An 18,228-nucleotide genomic window follows, 5' to 3' on the forward strand; every position below is an offset into this window, starting at 1 on the left:
CCAAGTCATGAAATTAATAATTTAATCGTTGATCGAACAAAGTCTTCGGGGTGAAGAAATTTTGGAATGAAAAATGCATTCCAAGAACATGGGTTTCGCAGCTATTACCAAGCCACATTATTACAATTACAATTACAATTACAATTACATTATTACGAAATTTAAACGAGGCACGAATATAATTACAATTACAAACTTACAAAAATGGTCATTTCTGTCGGCGCATGAGATGCCCATTGACTTCCTTACCATAATTATTATTAATATTTACCAAATCCAAAAGTTGCACCTAAAAACGCGTTCGGATTTTCAAGATTTATGCACTCACAAGCAGAGGAGAGAGAGAGAGAGACCATGGAACCCAGCTCTGCGCCGGTGAAATATTATAACATGCAAAACCCAATAATAATATACTCTGTTTCGGATCAGGATAAAATATAAAAAAAATCCAGAAAAATCGATATAGATCCACCAAGTACTCAACAAACAGATCTTTCCAATCAATACCCAGATCCCAAAAGAACGCAAAAATCGTCACGAAAACGACCTTTTTTGTCTTCTGGGGTCTCAAAAGTTGGAAACTTTGCGGTTCCCCTCTTTGTTTTGTATTCTTCTGTTCTGTGAAGTTTCTAAGTTTGGGAAGTGTTTTAGCGGCGGAGATTTTTGGATAAGTTTCTGAAAATGGAAAGTTCGGGGAGTACGAGGGTGGAGAAGAGAGGGCATGAATTGGATGCCGATGCAGATGATCATCCTCCCGAGCCGAAGAAGCAGAGATTGCCCGCTTTGGCAAGGTTTTTATTCTTTCTTTCTTTTTTCACTGGATTTTATGCCTTATTTTTTATTTTGTTAACAGGTGCTAATTTGATTGCCTAAAGGGTTTAATCTTCTGGATTAATGTTGTTTTTTTTTATTAATCCGATTCGATTAATTGGATTGAACTTAGCGAATATGTTGAAAGTTGAAACTTGTATCTGTGCTTGCTTGTAAGTAAGAGGTCTAAGATTCACGACCAGTGCGATGTGACTTGGCTCAAATCCCGACTTCCAATATAATTGTACCAAATACTGTGAAAGCACATTTTTTTACGGATGCAGTCATAAGTTATAAGCTGATGAATGTGCTTTTGTGCTATTGAAACTGATACTCTGTTCACCGACTAGCTATTGGTCTAGCGGTATTTCCTGCCAGAATTTTGGAAGATGTCTCGAGTTTGAATCCCCTTTCCCACTGATAAAAAGAGAAGGCAGTACTCTGTTACGGCAGTTGTTTCAAACTTCAAGCTTTCGTGTTAAGTTTAACATTACAACAACTTTGATTGAAAGTTGCAAATTCATATCCTTGTATTGAATTATCAAGTGATTTTTGTGCTTCTGAGGCTGAAAGTTCACTGGGATTTCGTCCAAATTGCAGAAGGATTCGATATCTTTTTGTTTTTTGTTTTTTCGAAGTCTGTTGTTTATACAATTGAATGTTATATGCAGTGTAATTGTGGAATCTTTGAAGGTAGATAGCTTGCAAAGACTTTGCTCATCGTTGGAGCCTCTTCTCCGCCGAATTGTGAGTCAGATTGTTACTCTTTGCATCTTAGAATTTGACCCCAAATGTTGAAACGAACTGGATTTCTTCGCTTTCCTACCTTTCCGAAACAGTGAATTATAGCATTTTATGTTTATTTTCCTTCCTGTAAAATATTACTATATAGTATTGGTTTCTTAGTATCCTGACATGGATAATGCAGAAAAACTTCTGTGCTGCACAGTATTTCCCGGGCTGCATTTTGCACAAAAAATTGCCTTCAGTTACGCGTAAAAACATGTATTCTCATTCTTTTGATCATTCTAAACTTTCTTTGAGTAACAGGTTAGTGAAGAAGTCGAGCGCGCTTTGACAAAGTTAGACATTGCTGAACTGGCTGGAAGGTTTGTTCCAACCATAGTATTTAGATGTCTCTTTGTTCCATTCAAGTCATTGACTATGCTTTCTTATTCGTATTTTCATCAGTTATCGTGTTTTTGTCTTTATTTCCTTCTATCTGTGTATTTGATTGAGGGTTGGGGTGGGAAGACCGTATCAGTAAATTTATCGTTTGCAGTTTCGGAAATACTGCAGGTCTCCACCGCCGAGAATACAGGGTCCAGAAGGAAGAACCCTGCAACTACAGTTCAAAACAAGAATGCCACCTCATCTATTCACAGGTGCAAAGGTTGAAGGAGAGCAAGGAGCAGCAATTCATGTTGTTTTGGTCGATCTCAGCACAGGCAGTGTTATGCAAACAGGACCCGAATCCGCTGCAAAACTGAATGTTGTAGTGCTGGAAGGTGACTTCAATGAGGAAGCTGAGGATAATTGGACAAAAGAACACTTTGAGAACCACGAAGTAAAGGAACGTGAGGGGAAAAGGCCGCTTCTGACAGGGGATCTTCAGGTTGTTCTCAAGGAAGGGGTAGGTACTCTAGGAGATCTTACCTTCACCGACAATTCTAGCTGGACGAGGAGCAGGAAATTCAGGCTCGGTGTTAAGCTTTTCCCTGGATATTGTGAGGAAATTCGTATTTGTGAGGCTAAAACGGATGCCTTTTCTGTTAAAGATCACAGGGGAGAATGTGAGTTGTCTGAAGCTTGCTATTTTACCCTTTACTTTATATGCACCACACTTCAGCCTTGAAAAAAATTTTGATATAAAAAGGTCACTTCACCCTCGATTTCTCTTTTCGACAAAATACCTGCAAAGCTTATCTAAACCAAGTTTCTGTTTCTGTAATTTGAAGTGTACAAGAAACACTACCCACCGGCTTTGCACGACGAAGTTTGGAGATTGGATAGAATAGCAAAGGATGGAGCTCTGCACAAAAAATTGACAAAGGCTGAGATCATAACAGTTGAAGACTTCCTTCGCCTTCTTGTCAAGGACCCGCAGAAACTAAGAAATGTAAGTATCCTATGCATTTGTTTCTGAACACCATTTTCTCTTTCTTTTTCGGGTACTCTATTTCTGTATATGGGAATATAGATGCTTGGGAGCGGGATGTCCAACAGGATGTGGGACAACACAGTGGATCATGCCAAAACCTGTGTCTTGGGTGGAAAGCTCTATGTTTATTACACTGATCAGACTCACGGCACGGGCATTGTTTTCAACCACATTTACGAGCTTAGGGGACTTATCGCTGAAGGGCAGTTTCTTGCCTTGGAGTCACTCACCCACACTCAAAAGGTTGGATGATTTTTGTTATTCACAAACGTTGGGGTAATTTCGCATATCTTTCAACTTATCTCACCCACTTTGAGCCCTACATGCAGGTTTCAGTGGATTCTCTGGTGAAGAGAGCGTACGATAATTGGCACCAAGTCGTAGAATATGATGGAAAAGTCTTACATGCTCTCGCTGGAAACAAACAGGTCGCGAGAGCTTCACCTGCACCGGTGGCTGCCCACAACAACTATGCTGCGATGGATCACCATTCTGCATCTACTCAGAATAGGCAGCAGCAGTACACCCCTCAATTCAGCCAACATTTCCAACCCGAAAATAGCCACCCATCCGTCCCTCAGTTCATTGAATTTCCATTTGTGAGTTCCGACCAAACAGCGTTGATCAAATTTAATAACCCGGAACCAGCAGCATTACCTAGCAGCATGGGTTACATGCCAGTGGTTGGAGGTTCACATTTTTCAGGAGATTGGACGAGGCCAAACTATGGGAATGGATTGGACGATTTTGTTGCTGATGAAATCCGGATCAGGAGTTCAGAGATGTTGGAGAGTGATGACATGCAAAGACTGCTCAAGACGTTTAGTATGGGAGTCGGCGTAGGAGCAGGAGGAGCTGGTTTTGGTGCTTCTGATGAGTCGTGTTATAATTACGGTGTACAATATGAGCCCCAGCCGTTCAGGAAAGAGCACGCGAAGAGCTCAGGGAAGGCTGTTGTCGGGTGGCTTAAGCTCAAAGCTGCGTTAAGGTGGGGGATTTTTATTAGGAAGAGAGCTGCAGAAAGGAGAGCTCAGCTTACAGAGCTAGACTGAATCAAATGCTTTAGTGATTGTTTAATTCCGTTTGCTTTGCAGAGACAACACCATGAAAAGAGAACGAAAATTAGGAGTTTAATTATATATTGGAACATTTCAGCGTTCTTTTATACTTGTGTATCCACAACTTCTTGTTTATACTGTATGCGACATGAAATACCCGGCACATATCATAATTTTCGTGACAGCGTAATACGGAGAAAACTTGGGTGTAACCGGAAATATATGTCCACCACCGTATATGACTCATCAAGTGATATGTAAAATAGGGTGACGATGCATGTTCCCGGTTACCTTAAGCAAATACAAGAAATGAAAAGTTTCATATGATAAAATATAGAAAATTTGCATAAATATATACACAGGAAAGTCGTCAACTTATTATTCCATTAGCGCATTACTCCGACGAAGAACAGCGAAGACGATGCAAGAATTGAAAAGATGCAGGTTTTGCACGGACATGAAAGATGGCAACAGAAGAGATGAAGAAATTACATAATGATACATGGTTCCTCATAGAGGAATAAACTGCTGTGATCCGGGAGAGTAAGCATCGAATCCAAAATCTCCATCCGTCGACAACACATTCTCATTCTGTCCCTGCATAGCATAACCGCGCTCTTATTATGTACAACTGAGAGGAAGAGAAATAACAAGTAGAAATATACAAGACATCAGTACGCATACCCGTTTCAGAATTGCAGTCATAACATCATTCCAAGGTCCGTAAGTATTTTGAGCGACATCATCGGGTGACTTTGTTTGCTCCCAGGAGTAGATCTCAGTGGGATTCATTGTTGTGGCGGATTTCTGGAACTCACTGGGCTGCATGACAGGTGAAGTGACACCATCTAATATGTCAAATAAAGATGAAGTCATCTTTTCACTGCAGACTGCATCGTTTTGGTCCAAACTCGGGCTTACAGGTCCGAGAACATTGGCAGAAACCATGGAATTATCGGCATTGAAAGATAGATCGAAATTGTGGTTGAAATCGTGCTTATGTTCTTCCCACATTTGCCTTGGTGAGCAAGTCAAGGTCGGCACAACATCTCCAATCAAGCCTTCCGGATTCAGTATACTTCCTCTTAGTTCCACAGCAGGGGCTGAAAGTACACTAGATGAAAAATCACTTGGAACAGTTGCAACTTGAGGCCCACTAGAAGCAAAACCCAAGTTATTAGCATATAGCTGACCATGATGGACAGGCTCGCTCATTGGCAATGAATTCATCGGAAAATCAGATAACTGAACTGCAACCTGCCAGCTATCACTACATCGATTGTGATCTAGAAACTTCGAGGAGGTGCCAATGTCAAATGATTCTGGATTCAATGATGCCACTCCAAGAGAAGACTGATCTCCAACAACTCCCGTGCCATGTGTTTGTTGTGGGGTCCCGTGTAGTATCAAAGGATTGCTTGAAGCATTGGAATCAGAAAAGATTGAGCTTGCAGACACTCTTGCCCCTGGAAAGCTAGAGGAGATGGCATAACTTGTTGAATCACTACTGGGAGACGACTCGCCAATGTGAGTGATATACTTGCTCTGTTGCGATTGTTTGAACTCTAACGATGCTGGAATTGTTTGATACACATTTGGACTCTGGTTTCCAGGCAGAACCGGCTGGAGCTTCGTGGGAATATTAAAATAGTTGCTTAAGCTCTGGGAGTGACCAGGTTGGACCAGTCCGGAAGTAGTTCCTCTTATGCTCAAACCAGCAGTGGAGTTTAATCTACCAAGCATCATACTGGGTATGTATGGTGACAAACCAGCATTTGAGAACCTTTGTGATCCAACTAAGGACTGTGCATCTCCAAATCCATCTAGTGCAGCCATGCGCGTGTAAGAAGAATCTCTCACCCCAAAAGCAGGATTGCGGAGTTTTTTGAGGTATTGCCTAAACTTCTGCAACAAAAAGTGACACCATAAGCATGGAGTTATTCATTGTGACCCAAAACCTGACTTTCTGACAAGCCCAAAAGAAGTTCAGGGATCAATCAGCAGACTTTTAAAGAGAAGAAAAGAAATCTCATGAATGGCTAGAACACAAAATTATCACAATCAGTTCTTCTCCCAGTAGAATCATCCTTCGAGTTGTTCCTAGCTATTTCATGCCAAATATTTGATTTCTAATTCAAGATTTCGTGCAGCAAAAGTTACATGTGACGAAAAGTAATCTAAAAGTAAGGCAAGGGAAAGATTAGTGCCTGTAGATGGCTGGCCACATTTTCCCTTGTGAGTCCTTCAACATTCATTAGGTCAAGAATTTTCTTCGGAACAGCCTCTGCATTTAAGACAGCAAAAGATACATCAGTCAAAATAATCCACATAATGAAAGCAAACAAATCGTTTCCAAGAAGCAGAAGTCCCACTATCATATCCCAACTGATCTACAGCTGCAACAAACTTCTGGTGCAGCTCCCTGGACCAAACTACCCGAGGCTTCTTTTGGTATGACAATTCCTCATTCTCGTGTTCCTCCTCTTCATCTTCTTCTTCCTCGTCTTCATTTTGCTCCTTTCTTTTCCTGTTGAATCTGCCACTCCAATCTGAACTACCTGATGGTGAAACCGCGTGTCCACCTTCTCCAGCTTCAAGGCAACCTTTGTCTTGACTGGAAGACTTATTTTGGTCCTCAGGGTAAAACTTCTTTCTCCGGACTACATGTTGCCAGATGTTCTTGAGCTCTTCAATTCGAACAGGTTTCAACAAATAGTCACAAGCACCGTGGGAGATTCCCTTCATCACAAGATCTTTATCACTATATCCCGACAACACTAGAAACAATTTACAACACAAAATTTATGTCAGTAACCAATTTATCTCCCACATCCTGAACATCTCACTATTTACAACACACAAAACACAAAATTCAAATATTTCTTTTTCACTTCCACTTCTTCAATTCAACAAGAACAAAAATTCATTGATGTCGAAAAATCCAGAATAATTTGATGCTTACTGATTACAGGCAGGTCCATTTCGAGTCCCAATAGTTCAAGCAGCTTAAAGCCATCCATGTCTGGCATATTAACATCACTGATCACCAAGTCAAAATTATTTCTGTTTTCCCTCAACATCTGCAGCGCCTTGACTGCCTGATTCGTCGTAGTAACTGCGAAAACCAGTAATCAGATAACTCAACACTCGGAAATTTTTCAAACATCAAAACCCAAATACTAAAAAAGTAAGAACACAAGTTAAAGCAAACCACAGTTGAGCATATAGCTCAAGTTTAAAAAAAGTCGTCGGCGTAACCAAATTGGCTAGAGCGGATGTGCTCTCCTGTGCAACCGAGTGTGAATTCTTCTTCCAACAGTTTAAATTAGTTTAAAGTAGAACATCGTATTGAAAAGTTAAGAACATGGAACTGAGACTATGCATAGTCTCGGTATACAAGATTATCCCTTTTACACGTATAGATTAACAACAAACTACTTCAAAATTAAGGAACCAAATTTAAACTATGCATTGATACCTAAACCACACAAACATATGAACATCATTTGTTAAATCAAACGGCTAGAACTTGAAGAAAATTAAATCAAAGGAGGGTTAAAAGAAACAAACCTTGATACTGGCATTTGACAAGCAGCTCCTCCAAAAGTCTGAGACAAGTCGAGTTGTCGTCGACGGCCAACACTCGCATGCCCACCGGAAAACGGTCCTCCACCGTCATAGTCAACCACCAACTTCAGAAACCCAGATGAAAAATCAAACAAAAATCAAGAACAAGAACTAAAGTTTCAATCTTTTTTTCTTTCTATAAAACTCAGATTCCGGGGGTTTCTCAACAAACCCAGAAGAGATAAATAGCATAAAAATGGAGGAGAGAGAAAGACATACTCAGAATGTGGGTAGAGAGAGAATGTGGGGAGTAGTAAAAGCTGTGTAAAATGGACAATGATGGTGATGGCCAGAGAAGGAGAGAGTGAAGAGTTCAACGACCCAACAAAAACAGAAATCTTTTTAGTATTTTAAGAAGTACTTCAAAGTCTCTCTCTCTCTCCTCAGAATTCAGAATTGTTTGTTTGTTTGTTATCTCTCTCTCTCTCTCTCTCTCTCTCTTCCTCCTCTCTGCGTCCTTGTCTTTCGCTTTTTCTTCTGAACACTAAACAGAACTCAAAGACTTTATCTTTGAAATAATATTTTCTAATGGATAGTTTTGCTTTGTTTGTTTATATTCATTTTTAATTAATTTAATTAATTAAGTTGAAAAAAAAAATTAATTAATTAATTAGCTAAACTCTCTCCCTATGATGTCCACAACAGGTCAATGGAACCCTATCATTTTGCCACCATTTAATAATTCGTGAATGTTTTCTTTGGCCTTTTGTAACCCTCAACTCAAAGTTATTTTCCTTCCAAATTTGCATTTTATTTGGCTCCAATGGATATTGAGTGAGAAACTTAAATGCACTGGCTATCCTATTTTGTCGGTATCAATAATGTACTGTTACGTAAAACACATGTTATTGTGTTAGTAACGTAATTAAATTGGACTTAAACTATTTCAGTGTTATGCTCGGTATGAATAATTTGTGTAAAACTATCACATTTGAAGTATTATTGTAACCGAAAATATTACTAAACTTTGATAAAAAGTTTTCACCGTTTGATCTTAGTCATTGAATCTTTAAACAATACATTTTTTTTCTTTAAACAATACATTCTCTTTTGGATTACTTTGAAAAATGTATACCGAATCCCCTAATAAACTAAGCATTCAATGCAAATTATTCTCAGCTCTGTTTTTGGAAAGCTTGCCATTACTTTCATTTGGTTTTTCGAAATTCCTTTTCAAAAAGCCATGATTTTAGGCCATAATTTCCTTGGAGATTTACAAGTAATTATCAAATTTATCTTCTAATTTTTTTTTGAACAAAATTTCTCTTCTAATTTTAAAATTTTCAAAGAAACAAGTAAATATAAAGAAAACAATCTCTCTTTTTTGTAGTACAACGATATATTTTTTTGTAGTACAACGATATATTTTACACTAAAGGATGAGAGTTTGACTAAGCCACACAATGGACAACCTAAGTTGGTATCAAATTCGCCATCTACAATATTCGAACCTAAGACATCTCACTTATAAGTGAAGAGGAATACCAACAAATCGTATTACTGAGTAGCTAGTCTATCTTAAAATACCCGGAAAAAAAGAAGAAGTTTAACTATGTTGTCCTAACAAATTAACCTATTTAATATTCACTAGTCATGTAACCTAATCATTATGTAATTTAAATGGGCAAAAGAAGTGTTTTATTTCAACTTTCAACTAATTATTGTTTGACATATAGGGGAATTTTGTTTAAACTGTTCATAATAAATGGAGGAGAATAATTAGGTATTGCTTTCAAAATTTCTAATTCAAAAAGAGCAACATTATTTCCATCGCAATTTATTATTTAATTTTTGGTAAATTGGCTATTTATAAGAAATCTTTAAGAGGAGGGATCCACATAGATTATATTTGCAAAATATTAGCTAAATTGAAAATATTTAAGACATATAATTGGGTTTAAAGAAATTAACGAATATTTTGTTATATAAGAAACAATGAAATTTTATCTTGCTATTTATAGGCAAATGGCTTCGGATTAAATTGAATTTTTGCAAGAATGACTTATTAGTCGAGACTTACAAAATAAACTGTTCGAATCGTTAAGATTCGATGTAGACTGGAGAGTGAACCCACACCTAATTCTCATTTTTTGAAAAAAAAGAAAAAGAAAATTTCTTTGCACAATGGGTCTGCTATTTATATATCAAGAGCGTGTAATTCACATTTCCCAGGAGAGAGTACGAGGATTGGTTGAATTAGGTCAGAGTTGGGCTATAAAACTGCCAAATATAGTACACTTGTCGTCGTGGGGGACGGAAGACTGCGTTACGAGACGATGCCGCGTTTCGGATTCTCATTGGCTGTTTCAGTCTTCGGCCGGACCCATCTTGGATTCCACGAACCCACAAACGGAGCCAGTGCAGGCTTCACTGGAACGACACGTCGGTCCCAACTGGAGGAGATGAGTGGCGACGGAGACTTGCTAATGTGGGCTCTACTTCTCACGTGGTTGATGGGACTTCCATACACAGATGTATGAGATGCAACCGTTTTTCGAACAATTAAATTAACATTGTCGAAAGGGGAATACTAAATTGATTAAAATTTTAAATTAAATTTGCAAATCGAATGATGTGTCATCAATAAAAATTAATTATATAAATAAATTTTTAAATTATAATTCAATCATCAACAATCATATCATTTGATTTGAAATTTTAGTCTTTCTAGGATTATCCTTGTCAAATTACAGCTGTTTAATGAATCAATGTATCTCATATATGGTTTATCATCAAACTTCTACTTACTACCAAGTCACATGATATGCCCGACACTGAGTATCTAGAAGCATATCGACATGTTACCAACCATCTATGGGTCTTACATTTTATGGATAATAACAAAACTTCAACTATATAGTCATCACTGTTGTGTGAAAATGTTTGTCAGTGATAGTATATGCAAAAAATACTTTAGGACCGAATATATTCTCATTTAGTGGTCGGACTAGCCAGCTAACCACGCGCTATAACAAGTGTTTTTTCTAGAGTTCTTTTTAATTTTTAATGGTAACGAGAGCTGAGATCAAGTAGTGTGGAATTGTTTACAAATTTTGAGTTCCCATTGACTTTGAATCTGGGTTTAAATTAGAAAAAAAGAAGTCATCATTCGTGATTTCATTCGTAATCAGTAAGCCATCAGAACTCCTAATATTAATAATGACTGACTGAGTGAATGGATTAAGTGACTAACATTTGTTTAACCTCTGCAGAATCCAACCGCAACGGCAAGTACATGTCTTTTATTTTATACTAAAAACTGCGTTTTGATAACAATCAAAAGTCCTAATATACATACACATCTTTTTTAACTTTTACATGTCATCCTTAATTTTTGTATAATGATATTCTTTAATTTATTCATTCTGACAGTTGAAAATTAAATGATGAAAAGTAAAAATAAGTATGTGGATAGTATCATCCTATATATATATATACGCATACTAAGAGCATCTTTGATTGGAGTTCATATTGAGAGACTTTCACCACCATCCTAAAGAAAGAAATATTGCTTCCAATGGGAGAGTTTCTATAGTAAAAACCTTAAATTTGAGGTTATATAATTTCATACGGTTGATGATCTTCAACAATAAAGAAGAAAAAACCCAAATTAAATATGGACGGTTGATTTTTTCGACAGTTAAAAAAAAAAAAAAAAAAAAAAACCAGTGTAGAGCTGCGAGACCCATGCTTTGCTTGTGCATGGTGGGGGCCTTTTTTTACTAAAATTTGGATTGGGTATCCCGTCGGTATACCTCTTCTCATCTCTTCCTTAGTTCGATCTTCAGTCATATTTCCTGTCTGAATTCGTGTGTAGAGTTTGGGTGTTTTTACCAGCTCAAGTGTTTTCACCACCACCACGTTCTCCTTGCTGTTTGCCGTTTTCGACAGTGTTGCTCGTGGGTTTCCACGCTCTTCCTACTAGTAATTGACTAATACTTATGTGCTGCCGACTATCTCTTGTTAATGACTGTGATCGGGTTGCTGTTTGGGGTTGGAGGTGGTGTCTGTGGAGGCGGTTCTCGGTTGTGGATGACTTTTCAGTTGCTGGCCTGGATTTATGTCGGTGTAGAAGATTTCAGCGGAAGCTTCTGGGCTGCTGTGTGTTTTTTTGGGCTTCACTGTTGTTAGGCCCTCTTTATGTTTTTCTGTTGGTTGAGGCCCTTTTTATTGATGTATATAGATGTAAATTGGGCATTTGATTTGCTTGTGGTTTTTCGTTAAAGTGAACAGTACCAGGAGCTTTTTCGTTAAAGTTCCCTTAAATTAATCTTCAAATGCTAATGCTTATTGGGGTTCAGCTTTAGCAAAGTTCAATTATTATTTTTATGTCCAATTGTACTATTTTTGTTAATTAATTAGTACATGAGTGCAGTAAACATGCTACAACTGATGCAAACTTAAACAAAAGTTGTTTACCGCAGAAAAGTCAAATGAAAGCAACCATTTTCTATATAAAAAAAAAAAGTTTAAAGATTTATGCAGACGTTGACTGTAAATGACTTGTAGCTCGATTGATTAAGAATATTTTCCTATGTGAATTAGTTCCCATAATTCCCTCCCCCAACATCGCTCGTATAAAAAATTAGTTTTGTTGGGCCAAGAAAGTAAATCAAAGCAAAGCAGCCCATGTAGTGTTGAACGTTCTCTTCTGAAGTTGCTGATAGTCTTTGCACAAAAGCTCAGTGCTATAAATATTGTACATGAAATCCAGATACCAGGAAAGCAAACCAACCTCTTGAATTTTACATGCAAGTCATTTCCTATCTTGAAAAATCGTCATTTGATTCTGAACTCGATCTGGATCAAACACTCTACATATGAATCCTAATTCGATCCCTTCGCCTACCAGGAAAAATACCGAGCTGAACGCATAGCCAACCTTGTCTGCTAAACACTGGGCAGTCAGTCCATCATGTAAGCAATCGGAGCTATTCGCGGAGACGGGGGACTCAAATGCAGTGGAACTATCTGTTTCCATTTCCTACTTCTCAGATCATGTGTAATATAAAAACAGCTACCTCTTTCCAAATCTCAAGCACTTGTTGTGTTTTACTTCTGTGATGCTTCCATCAGAAGTGAGTTGTTTCTTCGCCTGTTGTGGTTTTGTGAGTGAGAGTTTCTCCATTGCGTTTATGAACTTGCGTAAGTGCTTAATGTACTCGGGATATGTTTCAAGGTTGCAGTGGCCTCCGCCCTTCACCCATAATGGATCGTACTTTTCTTTGGATAGTTCCCACAAACGCTTTCCGTGGGACAAGTCAACAATTTCATCCTCTGTTCCCTGCAAATAGTAGGGTATGAACGAATCAAATTAGACGCACCAATCAATATGAGAACAATGGGACTGTGAATCAAGCCAGAAGTGTAACAAATGCTTCAATTACATGTTTAGGAAATTCAGAATCTTGCTGTAATTTCTAAATAAACTTATTCATATCCAAAGAAAAACGATGTTCTCTCAATTTAGTTGATAGCAAATGAGATATGGTTGAGCTGTAGTTTAATGTTCATTCTTAAGTTACGACTTTTTTACGCTTTTCATCAGACAAGATATACTCGGCAAGGACAGGAAGATTAACGACCATTTAATTTTACCAAGTTCAATGTTAGTCAGATTAGTCAACAGTTATATGTTTCGATGCAACAAGATGTTATTTGTAACCACATTAGAAGCACAACCCAAATTCTTTGAATTCTAAAAGAACGATATACTCAAACAAAATAGTTTTAAATGATTGACTGGAATATGTACTTACATGAATAACTAAAACCGGAGAGCTGACATGCCGTATTTTGTCTATATTCTGAAAACATTGCACAGGGCTTGTCAATAAAAATTCAAGTAACTAAGCCTAGCAGCAGAATTAAGCAATTCAAAGAAGACAAGTCGAACTTACTTTGAAAATGTCGAACCAAAACGTCAACTTGACAGGATACAAGACTCGTATGCCTGAAAGGATGGCACTGTGAAGAACAACGGCTCTCAGTTTTTTTAAGCGAGAAGCCAAGTGCAGCGTTGGTCCACTTCCAACAGATTGGCCGTAAACTATCAAATCCTCCTGTCTTATTTCATACTCGTTCTTTAAACAATTGTACACGGCTTCTATGTCATAATATGTGTTGAACTCAGATGGCTAAACAATCACCAACATTAACACTTTTCAGTCGTAGATTTTAGCTATACCGGTCAATAGAACGATACAAAAATGATGGACAGTAAAAACCTAATTCTGTACTAAAGACTATAAACGCAAATAACTTCATAGATACGCAAACTCACCTTACCAGTGGATGCTCCATAGCCCGAATAGTCATAGCTGCCGCAAAGAAAAATAAGTCAAGTAAACAAACGCAGGAACGTTTTCATATTACTGCGGCACGGTGAATTAGAAATATTACAGCATATCAACTGCATATAACATTCAAAGCTCCTCAATATAAAATTACATTGCTGAACTGTCAAGCGATTGACAAATGCCGGCAGAGTAATTTTTATGACGAAGATCGTTCTCATCCTACGCCAAAACGAGTTAAACTAAGAAAGCTACAGGATCAATCAAACAGTTTCAGCTTAAACAAGTATCTATGAGTTAGTGCAGACAAAAACGTAAGACCAACGAAATATAAAGAAAAGTTAACATTTGTGTTGGCCACCGTTGTTTACTGGAACAGCCAAATATTGAAATTTCATAAGAATACTAGCATAATCTGAGAATCTTCTCAAATAAACAAACGAAACAGATCAAACATGGAAGCAAGGGAGCATCCACATTTCAAAAATTAAATCAGAAAATTAATTGAAAAAAAGGAAAACGCAGAAAACAATCAACAAACTGAAAAACATAGAAACCAATACCAAAATAAATTTAAAAAACTGAGTAGGTATTCAATGAACATTTCTCAAAGCACAAAAAAGGAACAAAAACCAGAAACATACCACAAAAAGGAATAAAAGGTACCAAAAAAATCCCATGTGATATTAGTTAATTAAAAACAAAGCCAACCCATCAATCAAAATCCAGAGCAGAATCCAAAACAAGCAAAAAGCAAAAGGCTTTTGCAGCTCAAGCGATAAAGAGCATTTATCCATGCACCACCACATGAGGTCCTAAGTTCGAATCTCTCCCCCAACACCTCTCCTACATCAAAAACATAAAAAAAAGGGAGAAATTCAAATGCAAAAATACCTCATAATATTGACACGCAGGTGAGACCTGAGCTCAATGAAGAGCTCGTGCATCTGCCCCAAGTCAGCCGCATTCCCATGCGAGTAGAGCAGCGTGAACCGCGCTAAAGGGTGCCGCCAAAACGTCGCCACGATCTTGTTCCCGCCCTTCGTGTCCAGCAAATGCACCTCCATGTTCTTGTCCGCCGTCACGCTGGAAAACACCAGCTTCCCTCCCTCGTCCTTGTACACGTCGTACGTCGGCGGGTCAGGTGGGAAAAACGCAAACTTGGCCGCCACTCCCGCCGTAACATTGCCCATTAACGCAAACCCAGCTGCAGACAAATTGGGTTTTACGAATCCTTGCTGGGTTTCCTCAGCTTTTGGTTCTCCTTGGTGTTCTTGTTCATCGTGAGAGAAAATTAAAACACCAATAAATAGAAAAAAATATATAACTTCTTTTCTCTTTCTCTGTTTTTGAGCAGAAAAAAGGGGGGAAAAAGATTTAATTTTTTGAGGGAGGGGGGTTTTTGGATTGCGTGAATTTTTTACTGGGGATGATGGAAAGGGAGAAAAAACCCAGGTCCGAGGTGGCGTCGGATGAAATTAAAGGTGAAAGGTGGTGGTGGTGGCAGAAAAATGGATCCGATCTAGGCGGGTGAGCTGGAATTATGGATTGCTGTTGGATACGAAGAGAAACAAATTCACAATCTGAAAAAACAGAAATCGGACATTAAAATTGTTAAAACATTGTTCGTTGTTTTTTTTTTTTTGTGTAATAATAGTTTTAGTTTAGTACTTCCTAAGGAATAATTACGAGGATTTTTTTTTTTTAATTATTTTTTTTTGGAAACAACAGGGGTAGGTTGATGATGCAAACCTCTTTCTATTTTAATCAGTTCCTGTGACGGCCCCTTGTTTTCGAGTGAGTCGAATGGCTTGTTTGTCCTTCGTATCAATCTTTAGAAAAAGTTTTTATCCGCGAATTCTTGTACGTTTTGGTCAAATTGGTATTATCTTACGACAACGTGATAATTTTTTATTAAATGGTGTTACAAGTTCAACCACGTGGTGCATTTACATTATTTTTACTCTAATTTTGGATACGTTAAAAATTAATTAAATAATGTTAAAAACATCAAATTTATGCATCAAATTTGCGCACCAATCAAATATGTGCGTTGAAATATGAATAATAATTGTGAAAAAAATTTATTTGATCAGCGTAGTATGTTTTGCATTATTTAGTGCATGGATTTAGTTTATAGATCACCCAAATTGATTTTGGTTTTTTACTCAACTTAAGAAAATAATGGGTGATTAGATTAATAATTGAGGCACTAACTTTTAGGAGGCAAAGTTTCTGCCCTCCTATTTGGGTTGTTCTTCTCATCCTCTTTTATTTGTGCAGTCACGATTAAGTCACGTCAACATTTTATATTTTTATTGTTTTTTGTCTTATTATCTTTATAAAAAAAATCAATAGAAAATATTGACGTGACTTAACCATAACCGTATAAAATAGAAAGAGATAAGAATAACATTCAAACATGAGGGCGGGCAATCTGCCTCCCAACTTTTACTGGCTTTTGATTTCACCACTTTCAAGATATTAAATAATTGTCATTACCAACGGTTTAATGTTGATAGATTTGATGACTTCCACTAGCTATTATTTATAACTTATTGACACTTCAGCTGCATAAGAAGATTCGTATTACTACTTTCTCATAGACGATTAGAGAAGCTAATCTCATAATCAATGTTCAGGTAAGAAAAATGAGGTATCCGATTAACCAAAGAGTTTGATTAGGGACGGACGTGAAACATAAACTGATACATTACATGTTATAATATAAATGGAGATAATAGTATTAGTGTCTCTTCAATTGCTTTATGATACATAATTTATCGGCTCGTGTTTCATATAAACTGAACAATCTTTTTGTCACATGAATCATTCTTCATTAATTGAGAATCATAATTTTGACATATTCAAAATACCATCTCATTAAAACCACCAAAAAAATCTCATACACAACACAACATTCTTGTACTTAAGTTTATGAAAATAAGAGAAATTTCAATAGAATTATGTTATGTCATGCCCAATGAAATAAGCATACAGTTAAATAATACCTACCTCGTATATCTTAGAACTAAAAAGTGGATGTGGGTTGTAAATGAAATTTGGGAAACATCACGATGGTATTGATGGACGAATGGACGGACCAGATTCAGTCAAAGAGTGGGAGGATCTTCGAAGAAAGGGAGAAGAGCGGCAGAGATGTCAGAGTCAGACATTCCTCATTTGCTTTTGCTTGAGCCAATGTTTTTACCAAAAGACGACAGTTGGTTTGCCTGCCAAAGCTTTTCCTCCTTCAGTCATTGCTTTGACCAAAACTACCCACGTAACCCCCAATTTTGATTACTCCAAAAATCAAAAGTGACAAAACTTATTAGTTCAAAGATCCAAATCATCTAATTTTGATTAAGAAATTATCGTAAAAAGTTTAACAAAGTGGAAAGATGGAAAGATGCAATTGGAAAGCTAGCAAAATTTTACACTTTATTATAAAATACAATTAATATTGAATTAATCAGTGTGAAGATTGATAGATTCTAATATTGTTGGACATATATTTTTTTATTAGTATATTTCTCATCACTTGATATTTAAGGTATAACGAGATGTATTTAAGTGCAGGATAAGCATGAAGCCCCATACATGGTTTTATGACCTTGCATGGATATGTGTTTTGCAAACATCTGCCTGAGTTTGACCATTGTAGCCTAAATCACCTTATTAGTATTTCTCCTATGACGTGACACGTATCAAAGAATTCAGTGTAAAGAAGAGGATGTCATCAACAATGAGATTAATTTAGTAGGCTTTATGAGTAGAGTAGGGGAACTTTGTGCTTTAAGATGGGGGACCATATCAATGAACATGAAAGCTCAATAGAATAAAGATGATGATATTCATTAAGTGTTTGGTGAAATATTTAAGTCGTCACGCAATAATATGGACACCTTTATTTCTACAAATTTGGGCATTGTTGATAAGGCTTTAGGTTGTTTGTTGGACAGCTGCAATCATAATCATGACCTCATTGAATTAAGAGAAATGAAGCAATTTTATTAAAGTAGAACTTTTCATGGATTCTCTACCACATCACAATTCAACATTAATTATCGTACCAATATTATAAAACGTCGTGTCAAAAAGATGAAATGGCAAAGAATTCATAAAAAGTCCCACTTGTAAGAGAGATACTTAGCATTTCTCTTGAATTAAACCCCTATGTTTAGTTCACTAGATTAGGACTAAAGTTGACAAATTAAGAGTAATAATTGTGATTTGGATCAACATTTCATAAGTGAATTAAGGATAGGGTAGGTCT

At 37.1% G+C, this 18,228-nt stretch overlaps 3 protein-coding genes across 3 annotated transcripts; 1 reads left to right on the top strand and 2 right to left on the bottom strand.

Moving 5' to 3' along the window:
- The first annotated feature begins 156 nt into the window (after nt 1-156).
- LOC103400014 (calmodulin-binding protein 60 E-like) lies at nt 157-4,136 on the top strand. The gene is made up of 7 exons (XM_008338694.4): nt 157-791; nt 1,482-1,557; nt 1,861-1,919; nt 2,110-2,603; nt 2,769-2,929; nt 3,011-3,214; nt 3,301-4,136. The coding sequence occupies exons 1-7, from the start codon at nt 682-684 to the stop codon at nt 4,021-4,023; spliced, it is 1,827 nt and encodes a 608-aa protein (XP_008336916.3). The 5' UTR covers nt 157-681; the 3' UTR covers nt 4,024-4,136.
- Nucleotides 4,137-4,384: 248 nt separating this feature from the next.
- LOC103400015 (two-component response regulator ARR12-like) lies at nt 4,385-8,142 on the bottom strand. The gene is made up of 7 exons (XM_008338695.4): nt 7,876-8,142; nt 7,600-7,721; nt 6,992-7,144; nt 6,402-6,806; nt 6,237-6,313; nt 4,714-5,934; nt 4,385-4,626 (listed from the first exon to the last, which is right to left on the bottom strand). The coding sequence occupies exons 2-7, from the start codon at nt 7,706-7,708 to the stop codon at nt 4,540-4,542; spliced, it is 2,052 nt and encodes a 683-aa protein (XP_008336917.3). The 5' UTR covers nt 7,709-7,721; nt 7,876-8,142; the 3' UTR covers nt 4,385-4,539.
- A 4,146-nt stretch (nt 8,143-12,288) lies between these two features.
- LOC103400017 (uncharacterized) lies at nt 12,289-15,687 on the bottom strand. Its single transcript, XM_008338697.4, has 5 exons — nt 14,847-15,687; nt 13,940-13,976; nt 13,557-13,793; nt 13,416-13,463; nt 12,289-12,940 (listed from the first exon to the last, which is right to left on the bottom strand). The coding sequence occupies exons 1-5, from the start codon at nt 15,143-15,145 to the stop codon at nt 12,674-12,676; spliced, it is 888 nt and encodes a 295-aa protein (XP_008336919.3). The 5' UTR covers nt 15,146-15,687; the 3' UTR covers nt 12,289-12,673.
- Between the last annotated feature and the right edge of the window lie 2,541 nt (nt 15,688-18,228).

Source organism: Malus domestica, chromosome 15 (genome assembly GCF_042453785.1).
Source record: "Malus domestica chromosome 15, GDT2T_hap1".
Taxonomy (NCBI): domain Eukaryota; kingdom Viridiplantae; phylum Streptophyta; class Magnoliopsida; order Rosales; family Rosaceae; genus Malus; species Malus domestica.

Bases quoted from the DNA above. Each gene is read 5' to 3' on its own strand.
- LOC103400014 (XM_008338694.4), top strand. From the start codon at position 682: ATGGAAAGTTCGGGGAGTACGAGGGTGGAGAAGAGAGGGCATGAATTG. The intron at 792-1,481 runs GTTTTTATTCTT...TGTTATATGCAG, and splicing joins AGATTGCCCGCTTTGGCAAG to TGTAATTGTGGAATCTTTGA. The intron at 3,215-3,300 runs GTTGGATGATTT...CCCTACATGCAG, and splicing joins CACTCACCCACACTCAAAAG to GTTTCAGTGGATTCTCTGGT.
- LOC103400015 (XM_008338695.4), bottom strand. From the start codon at position 7,708: ATGACGGTGGAGGACCGTTTTCCGGTGGGCATGCGAGTGTTGGCCGTC. The intron at 5,935-6,236 runs GCACTAATCTTT...TTTTTGTTGCAG, and splicing joins ATGTGGCCAGCCATCTACAG to AAGTTTAGGCAATACCTCAA. The intron at 4,627-4,713 runs GTATGCGTACTG...TATGCTATGCAG, and splicing joins TGACTGCAATTCTGAAACGG to GGACAGAATGAGAATGTGTT.
- LOC103400017 (XM_008338697.4), bottom strand. From the start codon at position 15,145: ATGGGCAATGTTACGGCGGGAGTGGCGGCCAAGTTTGCGTTTTTCCCA. The intron at 13,794-13,939 runs GTGAGTTTGCGT...GTGATTGTTTAG, and splicing joins ATGGAGCATCCACTGGTAAG to CCATCTGAGTTCAACACATA. The intron at 12,941-13,415 runs GTAAGTACATAT...TACTATTTGCAG, and splicing joins CTCCGGTTTTAGTTATTCAT to GGAACAGAGGATGAAATTGT.